We start from the raw sequence: 19821 nt of genomic DNA, 5'->3' as shown, positions 1-19821 counted from the left end.
ACAGGCACGGTTCTGCACAGTAGGAAGGTTTGCACTGTGACTCCGCAGCTGTACTAGAGCAGGAGGGATACCCAGGTCACCACAAGAAACACCGATCGAGCATATCCAGAAAACCACTGCTTTTAAGGAGAGAGGAAATGTCAGCCTTCTCTCCCATTAAGTCTTATATTTTATCATTGGGTGTGAATAATAAAGCTAGCTTTAAATAGCAACAGTAAGAAAACTCTTCGAAGGGTAATTAATTTTCGACCAACCGGAAGGAGAAACAGCATCCAATCGGCGCCCGTTTCTCAGTGGCCAATCAGATTTCCCCTTACATTGCAGCGCTGGGAAAAACGGAGCTGGACCCTCGTGACTCCCAGCGTGTGGCTGATACAGTTACCTGCAGGACAGTGAGCTACTGAGGCTGCATTTGTTACTTGAACGTTAAGAGACTAGCAGTTCGGTCGTTCACTGTGCTGGCTGGATTTGCTTGTGTTTGTTTTTAGTCACTGCTCATGTAATGCACTCCCTTAACCAGGAAATTAAGGCATTCTCCCGGAATAATCTCAGGAAGCAATGCACCAGGGTGACAACGCTAACTGGAAAGAAAATTATAGAAACATGGAAAGATGCCAGAATTCATGTTGTGGAAGAAGTAGAGCCGAGCAGTGGGGAAGGTTGTGGTTATGTGCAGGACCTTAGCCTGGACCTGCAAGTTGGTGTTATTAAGCCATGGTTGCTCCTGGGTGAGTATATTGATTTGCCACTAAGTTATTGAGTTCATTTAACTATATTAATTAACTTTTTCCTCCCTAATAATAATAGTCTGTACTATCAGCTAAACTGCTGGAAAATTGAAATGTTTCCTTTTTTGGATATGGAACTTACACTAGCTAGCTACACTAGCTAGTCAGGGATGTTTCTGCTCCACTATATACATAAGAGGCATAGATTCTAGTAACACATAGCACCTGGTATTTGAATTTCTAAAAGCTTTCTTCCTGTTTTTCTAACTTCTCTGGAGGATAACACATTGATGTTGTATTTTCTTGGATAATAAAAGGATATAGCCTTAAAGATTATCAAAGTAAAAAGAATGCTTTTATTAGGCAAAACTACAAGTGACAGGGGTTGAAGTTATAGAAAAGTTAATATTTCAAAAGGCAAATGCTTTTTTGCCTGCTCTGGGGTTGCAAACCATATGGAGTGCATGCCTCCTGTGGCCACATGTGTTCATGGTGTCTGTTTTTGTAGTGTTAAGGAGAAGGTGGACTGATACTTTATAGCTATGAATCTGATGGTTTATGATTTCTTGTATTATGGAAAATACAGATTCCCTATACAAAGCATAATCCACAAATAACAAATGAAGCACAGTTATAAAAGTACAAGCTTGTTAGCTTGGCAAGAATATGATACGGTATTCTTAAAAAATAGTCAACAGTGTTTTAAGTAGGTTTGAATTATTTTTGATTTGTGAATAGAGAAATTAAGACTTGGAAAAATCAGTGATTTGTTAGTATTTATACAGCCAAGCCTCTCCGGAGTAACAAGAGCACTGAATTGGGTGTCAGAAATGGCCAGGTATTATGTGGAGTGCACATAGCATCTCACTCCTTTTAAAAACTCTGTGAAGCAGGGATCATCAGCTCCATTTTACAGATGGGAACTGGATTTAAGATTGGTTAAGTAACTTGCACAAGCTCAAGTCTGATACACTCCGGCTCTCCATTGTTACATAGACTGACTCAGGGAGTCCAGGCTTTTAGCCATGCTTTACGTAAAGCTAGATGAGCTAGTGAAAGTCATTTATTCTCTTTGGTCCTCCAGAAAAGCCATCTGTAAAGCTGAAGTAACAGTATGTGCTTATCTTATAGGGTTGTCCTGAAGTTGGAAAAGGTTTTTGAAACATATCAATTGCAGTATACATATGAGTTGTTATTGTATTATGTATTATATGAATTGTTACATGACCTGTCTTTTCACCAAATAAATATATCCAATTAGTTTCTGCAGCCCTGTGAAAAAATTAAGTGGGTCATTTAGCTAGTCTGGAAGGTGCACCCAGGATTTGCACAACATTTCTAGGAGAGGAAATATAGCAAGGCACATGTTTTGGTTATTTGGCTTCCATTGTAGTAATAATGGTTTAAAATAATTATGGTAGAATTAAAAAATATCATTCACCCTTTCAGAGTTTTCATGAACTTCACTTATTTTTTATCTAGACTTATGCAAAGTGAGCTGATCAAGGTAGTGTTCTCAGATTGGCATTGGAACCCTTCCAGGATCTTGAGCGAGTGCTGGGAGGGACTTCTGAGACTAGTCCTTATATGGTCGCCTCTTTGGACCAGGAAATGGGATAATTTCATCAGGTACAACCTCCTTTCTTCTGAGAGGTAGATAGACCTTCTTCTGCCCAGTTACAAGCGACTTATTCTGAGGGACCTATGGGTGGTTACATCTAAAGTTCTTCCACGTGAATGATGCAGGGGTTGTTTCTAGGTTGTTTCAAAGAGCTTCTTTCATCTATTCAAAGCAACACAGCTCCCACCTAGCACTACATGAAATTAAATTTTGTTTTGGGTGGGAAATAAAGAAAATAGAAAGCTGTCAAAATATAATGTCTTTTTTAGTTAGCTCATAAATTCACCCAAGCTTCTGCATTTCAAAAATCTTACATAGGCCCTTGAACTACCTAACAAGTTGATAAAAGATCCTAGTCAGTGAATATTTTTGTCCTAGGTTTTGCAAATTATATTTTTACAACAAAAATCACTAGGACTTTTCTTATATCCAACTTGATTTGTAAAAGTGAAAAATTCCATTTCTCTTGGGTAGTTAAAAGGGTACAGTTATTTCTTGTTATGTCCATCCTGTTAAGAAATCCCAACTGGTAACATTTTGAGATCTTTGCTTCAATTCTAGGTGAAAATCTTGGGATCCTTTATAAGGTTGTAGAGGATTTCTGATATCCTGGAAGCCCAGTATTTTTAGGAGGCAAATAATACATTAAATTTGTATAGCTCTTAATTTTGTAAAATTCTTTCACAAATATTATTTTACCTTATCCTTATAGGAAATTATGCTCCTATTTCTATCCATTTATGAATGTTTACTCCTACAAATTTTCTCAAAACATTTCTCTTTGGAATATTATTTATTTCCCTTTTCAGTAATGTAATAATATCTTTTTGGTTTATTTCAGTAATAATTTTTTTGTTTAATTTTTTGATGATGAAAATAGAGATTTGTAAATCAAGACATGCTGCACCAGAATTTATGCAGTATTTAGTATTTTCATAAAAAAAGATCTCTTAAAAATAGAAACAGGATTCTGGAGATGTTACGTAGCCTATTTTTTATGATACATATATTATGATTGCAACACATTGAACTTGTTAGAAGACCCAACTCCAGTAGCACGTAATATACTTTCTAAATCAGTTACTTCATCTGTAATATTTCCTTAATAATTCTTGGCCAAGGTCTTGAATATTAGTGGTTTGTGTCATTGTAAAATATAACTGTAAATTATTATTATTATTTTAGACTTCTTTCTTTAGTTGTAGTCCTATTTATCAACTTCTTTTTCTGTTATTTAAAAAATTGCCATACTGTTAAAATTGACTTGCTATTCAGTTCTATTAAGTTTAACACAATTATAGATTCATGTTGCCACTGTTAAAATCATAAAATTATTAAAATTGATATTTGTTTTAAAATTTCGATTAAGATAGTTTATAAAAGGATAACATTCTACTTTTTCAAAACAAAGGTTTAAATAACACATTGTTATAATGATTTATAGTGTTTATTTCTTTTAATGATAAGTGTTTTTCCAACAAAATTTTAATGCAAGACTGCAACACAAAGCAATCATTTAAAATTGGAGAAAAGCTGATGTTTATGTCTAGAATTTAGAGAGAATTAATGTGAACTGAATACTACCAAGTATTAGATGAAACATACAAGCCAATTACCTGAAGTCCATTTGTGCTGACTAAAATTATTCCCCCACACTATTAAAACTCATGTAATTTTCCTATTGTTTGAAAAGGCAGTGATACAAGTTGATTTTTGGTCTCAAGAACACTAAATTTGTACCAATATATTCATATTCTGGAAGTCATTTTCAAAATATAGCAGCCAACTCCGGAATATAACTGACCTGTTCTGTTTGGTGTGTGTGTGTATTTAATGGAAATAATGAAAGTATACAGGTTTGATAAATATAATAATGATAGTTTTGGGTAAGAAAAGAAAGAATTTCATTCATGCATGCTTTTTTTTTTTTTTTTTTGCTATTTTAAGAAATAGGCTGTGTAGAATTATTATTTAAAAGATTACATGCGGGCTTCCCTGGTGGCGCAGTGGTTGAGAGTCCGCTGCTGATGCAGGGGACGCGGGTTCGTGCCCCGGTCCGGGAGGATCCCACATGCTGCGGAGCGGCTGGGCCCGTGGGCCATGGCCACTGAGCCTGTGTGTCTGGAGCCTGTGCTCCGCAACGGGAGAGGCCACAGCAGTGAGAGGCCTGCGTACCACAAAAAAATAAACAAACAAAAAAAAACAAAAAACAAAAAAGATAACATGCATATTAAACCACAAAATTTCAGTTAACTTATTTGAACCCATTTCTCCCCCTGGAGATGAATAGGACTTCCTACAGAAAACTGAGAAATTATTTTTAAATTATGAAGTATTTCAAATGTGTAAAAAATTACAGACTACACTATAACAGACAGTTACATATCCACCATCCAGCTTTAACAAATGTTAATATTTTGATAGGCTAACTTTTAAGTAAAGTTGAATGTAGACTCAGTAAGGAGCCTGTGAGCTTCGTATTACCAAGAGAATATTGGCCAACCAGCATACTTGCTGGCCCCCCACCTACCTAAAGTCACATAATAGAAGCTGGCAGATTTCCCAGGTGGATAAGGTGAGAAAAGTGTTGTTTATAGAAATGGAACCTAATTCAGGAAAGTAAAATACTTGAAATCTTAATATAATAAATGCCCTATTTTTTCAGTTGTGTCACTCACTTTATTTTAACTAGTTGTTCTCATGTATAATAACCTTGCGTATTACCTAGAGTCATTTTCCAAGTGTGAGAGCTCTAGAAAGCCAACTTTGACAGGAAGAAACTGGAAAAGGATACAGCCCTAGTGGTACACAGAACGTGGGTGGAATTCAATAGACCAGCAGTGTTTGCTCTAAGCTACTGGGTGTTCCCAGACCAGCTGGCACTAAATCATTTTGTGGGTGTCTTTTTTAAAATATCCTTTTTTAAGTTACAAAAGAAATAGATATTTATTGTAAAAAGTACACATGAGCATAAAGAAAAAATCACCTATAATCCTACTGTTAACATTTTATTCTGTATACTTCCTGTCCATTTTTAAGCATATTCATAGTTTTTGTTTTTACAAAAATGGTTGATGTTTTGTAACCTGCTTTTATCACATAATATATTGAGAATATATTTCCATGCCATAAATATTCTTCTACATTTCTCATTTCAAAGGGCTGTATATATTTTCACTACATAATTGTACTATCTTTAATATAACCCAACCCCCATCATTGGGTTTGGTTGGTTTTTTTGTTTGTTTTGTTTTTATAGAGTTTATTTTGTATTACAGACAACACTGTGAAGAACATCCTGATAGCTAATCTTTGCAATATCCAGGACTTTTAGGAAGAATTCCTACAAGTCAGATTTCAGAGTCTAAGAGTATATATAAGATGAATATTTTTTGATGAATATTCCTGAATTATCTTTCAGAAAGTTGGACTGAGGTCCTCCCAAGTTGCATTTCTTAAAATAAATGAATAGCTAACAGAGTTGTTGCAAAAATTAGATTAAAAGTCAGGATGATTATTTTTATATTCAAGGTGATGTTATTTATTTCTTATAGGGTCACAAGATGCTGCTCATGATCTGGATACACTGAAAAAGCACAAGGTAAAAAGAAATGCTTCTGGTCTGGCACTGTGTATAGGAAGTATTTTAATTGTTACATTTATTTAGGAAAAACTGCATAGGTCCATTTCAGAGTTGGATTGGTGAGATTTGGCTATCATTTTAATAAAGTTACAAAAATTATTGCACTTAATTCAGATATGTGAATTTGTAATCCATCTTTCCAGTTTTATTTTCTCTCAATCTCCCTTTACATTTCCTCATGAACCTGACTTTGGAGGCACTTCTTCCTGCTTCTGCTTACGTAGTTCCTCTGTGTGGAATAGACCTTCCCCTCTTCTCTTCTTGTCCAAGATTTACCCATGCCTTGAGTCCCGACTCACATACCACTTCTTCCCCAATGCTATCTCTTCCCACCTTCCCCCACACAACTGATGTGATTTATTACTTATTTCAATATTTACTGAAAAAAAATTATCCATCAACTATTTTGTTAAGCACGATTTCAGGGTCATGGAATTGCTGTGGTTTGAGGAATGCAAAAGGTTCTTGTTCACATGAAGTTTATGATTTGAGGGGCAGAGAGGGAAGAAAGACAAATAAGCAGCTACAGTACAGTGTATTGTATGTGTTGATGGGGATGTGCAGGTGCTATGGGAGAGCATAGGAGATGATGCCCTTAACCCATGTTTGTTTGGGTTGGGTTGGGGATAGTAAGGTCAGGGAAGTCTTCCTGGAGGAAATAATATTGAAGTTTTGCTCTGAAGGGGGTGAGGAGGGAGCAGACAGAAAAGTGTTCAGATAGAAGAAATGGCTCTGTGAAGGCCCAGAGACAAGAGAAAGGCTGATGCTTTCAGGAACAGAAAAGAAGTTTAGTAACCCTAGAATAGAGAGTGTGAGAAAGAAGGGTACCAAGAGACAAGGCCAGAGAAGTAAGCGTGAGTCAGATCGCAAAAGTCCATGTAAGCCAGAGTAAACTGTTTGGAATTGATACAAAAGACAGTGGAAAGCCTTTGAAAGGCTTTATGGAGGGAAGTAACAGGATCAAATTTGCATTTTAGAAAGATGGATGGTTAGAGGCCGTGTGGAAAATAGGTTGGAGGATTGCTCAAGCTAGAGATGGGAAGACTAGTTTTGAGGCTGTTGCAGCAATCTGAAAAAAGATGATGGTAGCTTAGATTAGGATTCAGTGGGGGTAGAGAGAAGTGGATGGATTTGAGGGGTTTTTAAGAGGGTAGAATTCTCAAAAGTTAATGATTGACTACTTGCAGGACAGAGTAGAAGCGGGGGGTGAAGTTGAGAAAGAAGGAGGAGTCAGAGGTGATATTCAGCTTTCTTGGATTACTAAGTAGGGTTGGTGTCATCCCATGAGATAGGGAACAAAGTAAGGAGGAGCAGGTTTTGCAGGAAAAATAACGAGCTCAATTTTGAATAATTTAAATTTCAGATGCTGTGGATAATCTCAGTAATGTTATTCAATAGACAGTGTGGGTATATGGGGTCTGAAGTTCAGGAGAGAGGTAAAAATAGAGATTCAGGAATCTTCAGCTTATAAGTAGTGATTTAAATTGTTGGAGTAGATGAAATCACCTGGGACAAGGTGAGCAGAGAAGAAGGCCTACACCAGAACCTGAGTAATACCAACCTATAGGGAATAGTCAAAGGAAGAAGAATCTGCAGGGGGAAAGGAGGTACTGTAAGAGTTTGTAGGAAAGTAAAAGAATTGTGGTGTCATGGAAGCCAAAGCAGAGTTCTGTGGAGGATAGAGTCAGCGGTGTCAGATGCTGCCCAAAGTTTAAGTATTGTTGGGAATGTATTACAACAGCTGGACTTTAGAACAAAAAGTTGTTAGTGACTTTAGTGGGAACAGTTTCATTTGAATTGGAGGCCCAAGCCAGATTTCAAAAGATTGAGAGGTGGAGGAAATGATCACACCAAAAAAGGGCAGAAGAGAGCAGGAAGACCCATAGGTGATGAGATCAAAAGAGGGAGATGGGAGAGTTTTGAGCGTGTATAAAGCTGATGGTAGAGAAAGGAATTGAAAATACAGGAAAGCAAGAATTGTGGCTAGAGGGCCAAGAAAGTAGGCGGCAGTGTGACCCCAAACACAGGTGCCAGAATGAGCCTCATAAAGGATGTGGGAGCACATCATGCTCTGTATTAAGAAGGTAGAAGGAAAGGGTGAATGCAGGTGTAGGCGAAGTTGTTAAATTTGATGGTAAGATTTGATGGAAAGAGTTCCTATGTGATGACTTGTCTTTTTACTGTAAAATGGTAAGTGAGGTGATCTACTGGGAGTCGGGAAGAGATGGTAGGGTTGAAAGTTATTAGGAGAGTAGGGAATGTTTGAAAGAGCTGATATGGGGAATGAGGGAGAGAGCCTACTAGGGAAATATAGTTGCTAAGCATCATTAAGGTTCAAGAGAGGTTGGCTCTCATGAACTAATGGTGGCATGAACTGCAATATTGTGTGAATTTTTTCCAGCAGTGCTTAGCAGTCTGAGTATAGAGGGGACTTTTACCAGTCAGGTGCAGGGGAGGTAGACCATGGACTATAAGCTGAATAACAAAGGAAGTGAAGGCAAGAGGGGGCCGATAGATAAAATAGAAAGATCAAGGAGTTGATGGTTTTTGTGAGGTGTAGAGGGAATAACTGAGTGGAAGATGGAAAAATAAGAGTGGGATACCTGAGTTAACAGGATCAGAGCTGGATCAGTCCTGGGCATTGATTGGTCTTGCAGAGGTGGTGAAGGAGAGTGGTGATGAAGGTCATTGGCGATGAGGTCGTCAGGGACCTGTTAAACCCAAGTGGAAATTGATGTCACCCAGGATAATGGTAGGACATGGGGTAGGACCCAGAAAACTGAGGGTCAGGTGCCCAAGGAACGCAGGGTATAAGATGGAATAATCAGCTTGTATGAATCTCAAAAGAGCAAGGATTTTTACTGGAGGGTGGAAAAGAAGTGACTTGAAAGAGGCAGGGAGTAGCCAAAAGAATGCAACCCTGCCTCTCACCCACGATGTAAGTGGGGTGCTAGGCCCTTTTCTAGTTGCAGGAGACATAGAAATGAACAAGCAGTAAGGTCCTTGATTTTAAAATATATTTTCAGATGAGAATACATTCTCTGAAAGAATTGAAACAAGGCAGTGAGAGGAGTGGCAGGGGAATAGGCCTCTGAGGGTATTATATTTCAACTGAGACCTTAGGACAGAGTCAGCTGTGCTTAAATCAGGGAAAGAGCCCTTAAGGCTGACAGAACAGCAAACGTGGAGGCTCTTGGAAGGAACAAGTTCAGTGTGTGTTCCTCCCTTATGGTCTCATAACACTTTGTTCTTCTCCTGTAGCTCTTAGCACCTCTACTTTTTATTATTACTGTCGGTGAACATGTTTTCCCCTCTATTATTCAGCAGACTTCTAGAGGATTAGAGACCCTGTCCTACTCATCTTTCATCCCACAGCTCTGAGAAAAAAATTTGATTAAATTAAGGCTGAAAATTTTATGTGATAAACACTTGCAATTAATTTCTTCAAGGAAATACTAACGAATTCATTAACTAATTTGATATGTTTACTAGTCAATGTACTTATTTGTGTTTAAATTGGCCTCCCCTTGTTTTATTATAATAATAACTGCCTGACAATAAGAGACAATGGCCTGAAATTGCATAAGGATATGAGAATGACTGTATATCCTGATAGGAACCCTCTTAGATCAATATTTCAACATAAGTAGAATATGTTTTAGAGTCTTGCTTACATGAATAAATTAATATTTCTCAGGGTAAAAATGGAAATTAGAAAAACTGATAAATCTTTTCATTGGCAAGTGTTTTATTATCTAGTCCCTGTTATGATACACTAGTTCAAATTCACTTTCATCCTGGTGATGTGAACCCAGCTGCTGTTTAAAAGATCATTCTGTCTCTGTATAAAAGATCCTGTTAGATGCCTGGAAGAAGCAAAAGTAAGCTGAGCAGCTGAATAGAGGGTTTCTACAAAATCTTAAGGGTGCTGTAAAACAAAATTATTGATTTAAATGCATGACACATTTCAAAGGGATTTCTTGGGGTTTAAGTAGAGTGCAATAACTAATAGAAATTCTCTTGTGGCAGATCATTTCAGAAATTTCTATAGGAATTTCATTATAATGTTTAGATATGGTAATAAGAGTTGTTTTATTAGTAAGGTACTCATTGAATGCCTGGTGTATGCCCAATAAAGCATGGAGGATAGAAAACCAAGTGTAACATAAAATATTCCAAGTTGTTTACTGCAGCACTGTTTATAATAGCAAATTTATTGAAAACAACCCCTATTTCCATAAGTAGGGAATTGGTTAAATGACCAATAGTCCACCCACATGATGGAATACTATATAGCTTTTTTTTTTACATCTTTATTGAAGTATAATTGCTTTACAATGGTGTGTTAGTTTCTGCTTTATAACAAAGTGAATCAGTTATACATATACATATGTTCCCGTATCTCTTCCCTCTTGCGTCTCCCTATAGAGCTTTTTAAAAGAACACAAAAAAAATGGTCTCTAGATACTGATATGAAAAGGTCTCCAGGACATTTTAAAAAATTAATTAATTTACGTATGGCTGTGTTGGACCTTCATTGTTGCATGTGGGCTTTTCTCTAGTTGTGGCGAGTGGGGGCCACTCTTCGTTGCGGTGCGCGGGCTTCTCATTGCGGTGGCTTCTCTTGTTGCGGAGCACGGGCTCTAGGTGCGCAGGCTTCAGTAGTTGTGACGTGTGGGCTCAGTAGTTGTGGCTCTCAGGCTCTAGAGCGCAGGCTCAGTAGTTATGGTGCACGGCCTTATTGCTCTGAGGCATGTGGGATCTTCCCGGACCAAGGCTTGAACCCATATCCCCTGCATTGGCAGGTCCAGGACATTTTTAAATAGGGGGAAAAACCCAAGGTGTTGCCTTTGTGTAAGAAAGGGAGTACATAAAATATTTGCATAAAGATACTCTAAAAGAATATACAAGAAACCAACAAAGATGGTTACCATATGGGTGGGAGATGATGGAGTGGAAAGAGGGTGAGAGCAAGACTTCTTAATGTTTCTTTTTTTTTGTAATGTTGTGATTTTTGAACTAGTTCAAAAGATAATTTTTTGATAATGCCTAAATGTGAGGATTAAGTGAGTTAACCTGTATGCCTAGCACATACTACGTACACAATAAAGGGGCTATTCTTATTATCCCTATTATAAAGGGCATCACAAGGTCAACCATTGTTAGGACCTCTGTAACTGCATTTTGGAAATATGCTTGATTACTTGAAGGGTTTTAGGCTAGGTCCCCATCACCATCACCACCATGACCTGAGACTCAGTAGAGTTCTTTTCAAGCATGATCATTCAATCAATATATATGTAAGTTGCATTTCCAAGCAGCTAAACTACCTAGACATTGGGTAGTTTAATGATCCACAATATTTGTAAAGCACTTTTACCTTTCAACAAGTTTCCCCAAGATTCTTATTGGGTCATCTCTGTAATCCTGTGATGTATAGGGAAGCTATATAGATACAGATATATTCTGTAAGTGGTCAGACCTCATTTTTGGTCTTTTGGGAATGCAGAATATAGTTCTAAAGGTAAGGCAAACACATCAATATTATAAAACATTGGCACATCTATTAATTCAGGGCAGAATCATGTAGTCCTGGCCAGAAGTCCACTTGGAGTGAGAGAGTAGCTTGGCACAGTCAGGTGGGACTTCACTGGGGAAAGCAGAAGGACATTTCAGACTGTATCTTCTAAAACTGTTCTTCCCTTCTTTCTAGGTTCTTCCATCTCCTCTCTATGTAAGAGTGTCTCTTGAGAAGATTTGGGGTTTTTTTCTGTTTTCTTCTTTCCACAAGGCAGTTAAGTTAGTAAATAGCCTGTGGCCTTCTTTTCATGAGGCCTAGTTCCCTGAGTGTCTTAATACTCTTTCGATTGTGGACCACAGAAACCTGAATGAGGAAAGAGAATGTGTATGATGATTTAGGGGGCTCTCTGGAACCTGAGGGAAGAGAGTGGCCATGCCAGAGAATAGAAGGCCATCCAGGACAGCCTCTCTCTCCCACTGGCACATGGCTCCTATCTGCACATCTGTGTTGTTCTTCTCATTTGGGAGCAGAGATCTTTCAGCTTCCCTGAGCACTTAATAGAAAACGGCTGTTCTTAAATCTCCCGAGTTTGTGGATCATTCTAGCTGTCTCACACACCTATTTTTTTAAATTTCTTGAGATAATCTGCTCAGTCTAGCTTAAGTCAGGCGTCCACCCGAAACCAATTAGCTGTGCTTAGGGAAGGAGTGGGACACAGCCAGAGTCATAGCTGGGAGGGTAGTGGGGGCAAGAGAGGCAGGCTGGACAAGTACTCTAAAATATTATGAGATACAAGAAAATACCAAGGTCAGGCAAACCCTAAGATCCAAACTAAGAGAGACAATAAGTTCAGTGAGAAGCATGTCCTGATAAGAAACAGGGACTCATATTTCTGGTCTGTTTAGCCTTTGGATTCTCTTAATAGACTTTCCACATGGCTCCTTCCATTTGCTTGGTGGACTCCAGGAAAGGAGCCTGAATGTATAGATGGATGAGGAGGTTGCTTATGTGTGCCATTTAAAAGAAAATCTTTCATGACCATCCCACCTTTCAACCAGACTAATTCATCAGAATTTCTGGGTTTGAGACCCTGTGGCATTGATATTTTTAAAACACTTACTGATGGTTCTAATGTGCAGCCACACTTGAGAACCACTGTACTTACAAAGAATACAAGAGGAAAATAGGGAAATAATTATTGAAAGGGAAGTTGTGTGCTACTGATGCACTTCCCTTACGTAAGTTTTTATATGGACATTAGTTGATTTATTCAATAAATATTTTAAGTACTTTCTGTGCTAAGGTCACTGCTCACTCACAATGCTTACTTACAATAGTGAGTAAGCTAAACCTGGTCCCTGCTCTCATGGAGTTTCTAGTACAGTGAGGGAGATAAACAGACTCTCAGTGGTAAGGGCTATAATGAGGCAAGTAAAGGGTGCTTTGGGGGTATATAGAAATAGCACTTCTGGTAAGGGATGAAGCAGTCAGAAAAGGCTTCCTGAAGGAAGTGTTATTGAGTCATGCTTAAATTGTTTATTCTTGTTACAGCTCTCAACATCTCAGTCTCTGTTTAATTAACCTAATTCACAAGAATTTTCTAAAAATCATCCTTTTTTTTCTCTTTAAGGTGACTCATATTCTCAATGTTGCATATGGAGTTGAAAATGCTTTCCTCAGTGACTTTGTATATAAGAGTATTTCTATTTTGGATCTACCTGAGACCAATATCCTGTCTTATTTTCCAGAATGTTTTGAATTTATTGAACAAGCAAAAATGAAGGTAAGCTTTTTTTTTTAATTAATTAATTTATTATTCATTTTTAGTTGCATTGGGTCTTTGTTGCTGTGCACAGTCTTTCTCTATTTGCGGCGAGTGAGGGCTACTCTTCATTGTGGTGTGCGGGCTTCTCATTGCAGTGGCTTCTCTTGCTGTGGAGCACGGGCTCTAGGTGCATGGGCTTCAGCATTTATGGCACACGGGCTTAGTAGTTGTGGCTCACAGGCTCAGTAGTTGTGGCTCGCGGGCTCCGTAGTGCAGGCTCAGTAGTTGTGGTGCATGGGCTTAGTTGCTCCGCCACATGTGGGATCTTCCCGGACCAGGGCTCGAACTCGTGTTCCCTGCATTGGCAGGCGGGTTCTTAACCACTGAGCCACCAGGGAAGTCCGTAGGTTTTGTTTTGATCCACAGTTCTTCAGAAGCAGATATTTAAAAATATGGGTCCATTATCCAATATTTATTCTTTCTGTAATGAATATGTAGAGAACAATTATGAAATTTCCCCTTCAACAATATTTCATTAATTCCTACAACTATTTAGTTTTCCAGTTGCTCTTTTTTCAGTGAAATATTTACTTTTAACTTTAATTTCTCATATTCCTATGCCTTCCTGAGAAATATTCGGATTTAAAATTTTCTGCTTACTGAATTTTCCTGTGTACATAGGTATTGCGTTGGCCCAAAAGTTCTTTCTGGTTTTTTGTAAGATGTTATGGAAAAACCCGAACGAACTTTTTGGCCAACCCAATACGCAGGTTTCCTTTGATAGTTTCTAACCACCTGCCCTCTGACCACTTTGCAAGGTAATCAGGTGGACTGTGGGATAGAGGCTGCTCTAGTCCTGTTAGTGTATTTATGAAGATTAATATTCCTGAGATTGTATAAAAATGCTGATCAGAAGCTGTCCATTGGTTCCCTGACTTTAGAAGACCAACAAAAAATACAGTACTTCAATTTTGGTACTGATCCAAGGCAGGGCTTCTAGGCTGGCTGTTACCAATAATTATACCTTGAAATGACATCATTTTTAGTCAGTATATAATTCTTACAAAATTTATGTTAGATAAATACATGGGAATGTAGAAGCACTTACAGAGAAAAGTTAACTGTCCTGGAGCACCCGACAATTAATGACAGTTAATAGAATCCAACTTAATTAAATTCTGATGATCTCCCTTCTACCTTATCTCTTTCCCTCTCTCTCTTACTTCCTTTCATTTAGTAATATTTATTGAGTGCCTTAGGTGCCCAGCACTCTTCTCGATACCCTTCTCTAGATTACCAGAAAAATGTAACACTTTTCTACCTTATTTAATAGCAGATATTTGGATGAAAGAAAAGGAGGAGCTTTTCTAATTCAGAGCCTAGTATTGGCCAGTCTGTTCTCTTGTGAAAAATTTTACAGACTCTAGATTGTCACATTCCAGTGTGCCAGCTAACAGTGTTAGAAATAAAAGTGACAATGTTTCTGTATTAGCTGCTTTCCTAAGGAGATGTAGAATGTACGTTAGACGGTAAAGGAAAAATGTAGACATCATCCATATTCATATTAGAAGATATGCACATGTTGCAAGTAAAAAGTGAAATGGGTAATAGTTAATAAAAATGGTCCTTAGTTTGGGTTTCTCAAAAAACAGAACCTGAGCCAAGGATTAAGAGCTGATGCTTCATTTGAGAGGTGCAATCCCTAGGCAGTGAGAGTGAGAAGAAAAGGAAGTGACTCAGGTAAGGATGAGAAGCAGTGTAAGATGATGTGTTTACCTTGCTGAACACAACTTCACAATGAGCTGACAGCGAAATAGCTGGGTACTTGGTAGGGTGGTACCCAAGACATCCCCAAGCAGGGAGTCCAAAGAAACTGCACCTCAGTACAGATTTTGGGAGGGAGGGAAGAGAGAGAATTTATCTGCCTGGCCATCTGTCAGCTTCTATTTCCCATTGGTCAAAGTTTACCCATGGAGAGGTAACTAACCTCACAATTCCAGGTTGTAGCACCCCACCCCTTCAGTGGCCACCTTGAAGCCAAACCCAATGCCCTGTGGTGTGATTTGCCATCCAAGTTCAGAAGAAGCAAGCGAATCCAGAACTCAGAGTGTACCTATGCAGACTGCCATCGGGGAAGAGCCAGGTGTTCTTAGGCAAGCAAAACTTAATAGGCTTAAAGGCACAATAGGCAGTCAGCCACAGAGGTTGTAATTGAGGTGGAGCAAGCTGAGGGTGAGATGATGGCATCAAAGGAATCCGAAGAGATGCATAAAATGTTTCTGCTACAAGATGTATTTGAATTCTGTAATATGTTCTAATTTCTCAAGCCTTATGTTTTTTACTGAAATCTTAGCCTCAGCCAATATTTCCTTACCCTGAAAACTCTTTATTGTTTAGATTAATACATATTTAGTTTTAGCAATAGAAGTCTTGAATTTTCTTCATTTTTTTCTAGAAGAGATCTCTTCATGCTTTTGCCTGTTGTATATGCACGTATTATTAAATGTGATTACTCAGTGAATTGCATATTTCAAAACTACCTTTCTAGGTCCTAGTTTGTTGTTTTCATCTTTTTACATACAGCTGCCAGATGGAATGTCTTCCATTTTCCCATGTCTTTCCTCATTTCTCTCTGTACTTATAAAACCCTGTTTGTTTGGTTTCTCTGTCCTTCTTCTATCTCTGCCTAATGCGTTATTTGTCAGGTTTATGCCCAAAGGGACAGAAATACACATGAGAGGGAAGTAGTAAAGTAACCTCCATAGCCTCAAGAGTTCTTTTAGGAATATTTACTTGACCCCCTTTTTTTATGTGCAAAAGGTTTTGTTTGTTAGTATGAAAATGTGTATTTGATATTCCATGTTTACTTTATTATTTATAAGATGTGATTTTAAAAACATGTAATTTATAACATTGTAGAAAAATTGGAAAATATAGATAGGTAAAAATTAAGGTCACCCACTTCCACCATATAGACATAACCACTGTTAGTATTTTAATATATTTTTCTATATATCAAAAGACCTGAACTTGACTAAGTTCATCTGTCAAAAAATATGAATTACTTACTCTGAGAAGATACAAGGGATGTATATTGCTGCCCTTAAGGAGCTGGCAATCTAATTGAAAGGCTGTTCATAACAACACGAGAACAAAGCAAGCTGTGTAAAATGGAAATACTATAACATAATTCCTATCTATCTGCCCATAGCAAAATGGTGATTTGATTCTTTTAAGAGAATGTTTTCTCAGAAATGCAGAACAAAATTAATTTGTTTGCTTAGCAAACATTTATGGAATACCTACTCTGTGCCCAAAATTGTACTAAGTATTAGGCATACAAAAATGGCTTGGATATTCCTCCTGCCCGCCTCTCACGCAGAGAGAGACAACCTTCTTAGAACAGAAGCCAAAGTTAGCTGGACCAAGAGAGGAGCAAAGGCCTTTCAAGCAGAGGACAACAGCAAGTGCAAAAGAAAAAATTTCTTTATAAATGATTTAATTGTCACTACTTTGAGTTCTGGAAAGGGGATATGAAGCTAGTAGTTTGTTTGGAAATACTTTCAAGGGCAATATGATACCCAAGGAATAATAAAAGGTAAATAGGTAAATTCAAAGGCTGTAGAAACTAACAGAAAAGTAGCTTTTTATATAAAGAATGTAAGAGGGAAGAAAATACTAACATTTTTAAACATTAGCTAAAACTAATTGCACCGTGTATAAGATTGAAAATAAAGCTAGTTTCATTTTCAAAAGCGTATGTATGGATCATAACATAGAGATAACTAGTATACAGCCAGGAAACATTAAAAATGACATGAGGGCACCTTTTATTAAGCTTATGATTCCAAGTTTCTTTGGAATATCTAATTTGTTTTGAGTTAAAAGAAGTTCATTAATAGTTTTCATTGGTTACTGTAATATGATTTTAAAATGTCTTAAGTCTCATAAAAAAGCCATTGTACAAAGTGAGAAAAATTCTGTATATGTAGAGTGAATATTTGCATTTTGCTTTTCTTGTACAGAAAGTTAATATCTGGAAATGACTCTGAAATATATAAATATAAATAGACAATCTTATTTACAAAGCAGAAATAGAGACAGATCTAGAGAACAAATGTATGGATACCAAGGAGGGGAGCAGGGGTGGGATGAATTGGGAGATTGGTATTGAAATATATACACTATTGATACTATGTGTAAAATAGATAACTAATGAGAACCTACTGTATAGCACAGGGAGCTCTACTCAGCGCTCTGTGGTAACCTAAATGGGAAGGAAATCCAAAAAAGAGGGGATATATGTATACATATAGCTGATTCACTTTGCTGTGCAGTAGAAACTAACACAACACTGTAAAGCAATTATACTCCAATAAGAAATTTTTTAAAAAAAGAAAAAAAAATAGAAACAATTGAAATTGTCTTTTTGATATGAGGATTTAAAATATTAACTAATTTTCTTGTGAATCATCTGTGTTTCTTGAAATGAGTTACACTTGCAAATGTGTTACAATAGACCTAGGAAAGGAATTTTGCAATAGATTTATGCATCTAAGAAAACTGCCTTGTAAAAGTTAAGTAATCCAATAAGCCATAAACATAGCATTGTTAATGTGTACTTTGGACAGAGAATTTTCAGTTGTAAGGTTTTTTCCCCCTTTCCCTGTTCCCATCTTTCTTGTGTTGTAAGAAAAGAAGAATCAAGAAATGAAGTAATTAAAATGTCTGGTTCTGTTGGGTGTGCTCACTGTTCTCTACATTTCATTTAGATCATTAACTTTTTAAAGGCCTGAGATAAGCTAACCTGTATCAATGCTGATCCATCAGATCTATCACATTCATTATTAATGCAATATTACCCCCATCAGCATTGGCCTTGCACTGTGTCCCTTTTCACTTGTGAAGTATCATTTGCAAGTTACCTGAAACGTTTTTCATTTATTGACCTCATGCTGGTGTCTAATTACCTTTTCCATTTCACATTGTCGTGAGCTATTTGTGTCATCATTTTACTACCTCATAAGTTTAACTATTTTTTAAGTCACTTCCCTCCAGAATAAAATATATCCAAGGGAAGACAATTTTTTCTTTACTGATAATTTTACACATAGATTTCTAAGCCAGTGATACTAGTTTCTTCATGGGAGCACTATGTGTACCTAGAATGTCTCGAGCTTTCTGTTTAGTTTATGATTATGGTTTTATTTATATTTCCACATATATTTCCTGTGATTTTTCTCTTATTTATAGACTTGTGGCTACTAAGTTACTAGGCTTTTATGTGTACTTTACTAGATTACTTCAGTTTAATAAAAGATAGTTTCAGAATTCCAAATATATCATGAAAGCATTTCAATTCTGGGAGGTGGGAAGAGAAGGTGTTGGTTAATTGATTGATTTTTCCCATTCATTCCTTACAATGAATTGTATTTTGATGATTGAGTAGATTGAATCAAATAAATCGATAAAGTGAATATTTTTATTTTATAATTTTAAGTAGTATAAGATTATATTATAGTCTCTCTTAAATGAATAATGAAGATTTTTGTTTGGTTTTATTATAGGATGGAGTGGTTCTTGTTCACTGTAATGCAGGAGTTTCCAGGGCTGCTGCAATTATAATAGGCTTCCTAATGAATTCTGAAGAAATCTCATTTACCAGTGCTTTTTCTTTGGTGAAAAATGCAAGACCTTCCATATGTCCAAATGCTGGTTTTGTGGAGCAGCTTCGTACATATCAAGAGGGCAAAGAAAGCAATAAGTGTGACAAAATACAGGAATTAGAAGAAACAACAGTTCCTGAGTTACATTCTAGCTGATGATGGACAACTGTAATTTCTGAGTTGGTCTCTAGAGCCACCTTTCCCCTTTTTGAGAGTAAACTAGTAGAAACTTCCTTCTTTCATGCTTTTTTCAAGTGGAAATAGAGGTCAATTGATTGTCCTAAGTTAGGGTATAAATAAATTTTTTAAATTATATCATGTTTTCTTTAGTATTATAATATGTGATTAAATGCTTCTTTGATTTGCTAAGGGAAAATAACAATGTATTACCAATAATTTATTTCTGTAGAAAGAAAAGGTTTAAATTTAAAATCTATATTAAAGCATGAAAGATTAAATTAGTTGATTAAAACTTTTGGTAGTTTTCTATTCCAGCAACTGTTTCCATGAAGGAAAAACTTGAAGTGCTACTTGACTTACTATTTCAGAGGGAGGTAAATTTCTTTGTGAAGAATTTAAGATTAAAAAACAATACCTTAAACCTCCCAAAAGAGGTAACCAAAATCTGAAGGTTTACACAATATTTATGTAGCAGTTACAATATTCACAAGATTTTTATGTCCTTTTATGAAAATGTACCCACTTTTCATTTTGATTCTTTAATTTAACTGTATTCCCGGTGTTTATTTTTAAAGTTTTTTGTATAGCTATTCTCTCTTACTTTATTGTGAGCTTATGGTTCTTTTATTAGGTGATTAGTCTCTTACATTGTATGCTTTTTATTCTGGGTCCCTAGCATTCTGTTTTTGCGTCTGAC

The 19821-nt window shown here is 36.9% G+C and overlaps 1 protein-coding gene across 1 annotated transcript; it reads left to right on the top strand.

Moving 5' to 3' along the window:
* Positions 1–317: 317 nt before the first annotated feature.
* On the top strand, positions 318–19229 carry DUSP19 (dual specificity phosphatase 19). Its single transcript, XM_029225789.1, has 4 exons — positions 318–728; positions 5904–5950; positions 13144–13296; positions 18846–19229. The coding sequence occupies exons 1-4, from the start codon at positions 503–505 to the stop codon at positions 19098–19100; spliced, it is 681 nt and encodes a 226-aa protein (XP_029081622.1). The 5' UTR covers positions 318–502; the 3' UTR covers positions 19101–19229.
* The last annotated feature ends 592 nt before the right edge of the window (positions 19230–19821 follow it).

This window comes from Monodon monoceros, unplaced genomic scaffold, assembly GCF_005190385.1.
Source record: "Monodon monoceros isolate NGI ecotype Baffin Bay Population unplaced genomic scaffold, NGI_Narwhal_1 Super_Scaffold_16, whole genome shotgun sequence".
Lineage (NCBI taxonomy): Eukaryota > Metazoa > Chordata > Mammalia > Artiodactyla > Monodontidae > Monodon > Monodon monoceros.
The sequence above is the reverse complement of the archived record's forward strand: the minus strand, read 5'-3'. Positions and strand labels throughout refer to the sequence as shown.

Bases quoted from the DNA above. Each gene is read 5' to 3' on its own strand.
- DUSP19 (XM_029225789.1), top strand. From the start codon at position 503: ATGCACTCCCTTAACCAGGAAATTAAGGCATTCTCCCGGAATAATCTC. The intron at 729-5,903 runs GTGAGTATATTG...TATTTCTTATAG, and splicing joins TAAGCCATGGTTGCTCCTGG to GGTCACAAGATGCTGCTCAT. The intron at 5,951-13,143 runs GTAAAAAGAAAT...TTTCTCTTTAAG, and splicing joins ATACACTGAAAAAGCACAAG to GTGACTCATATTCTCAATGT.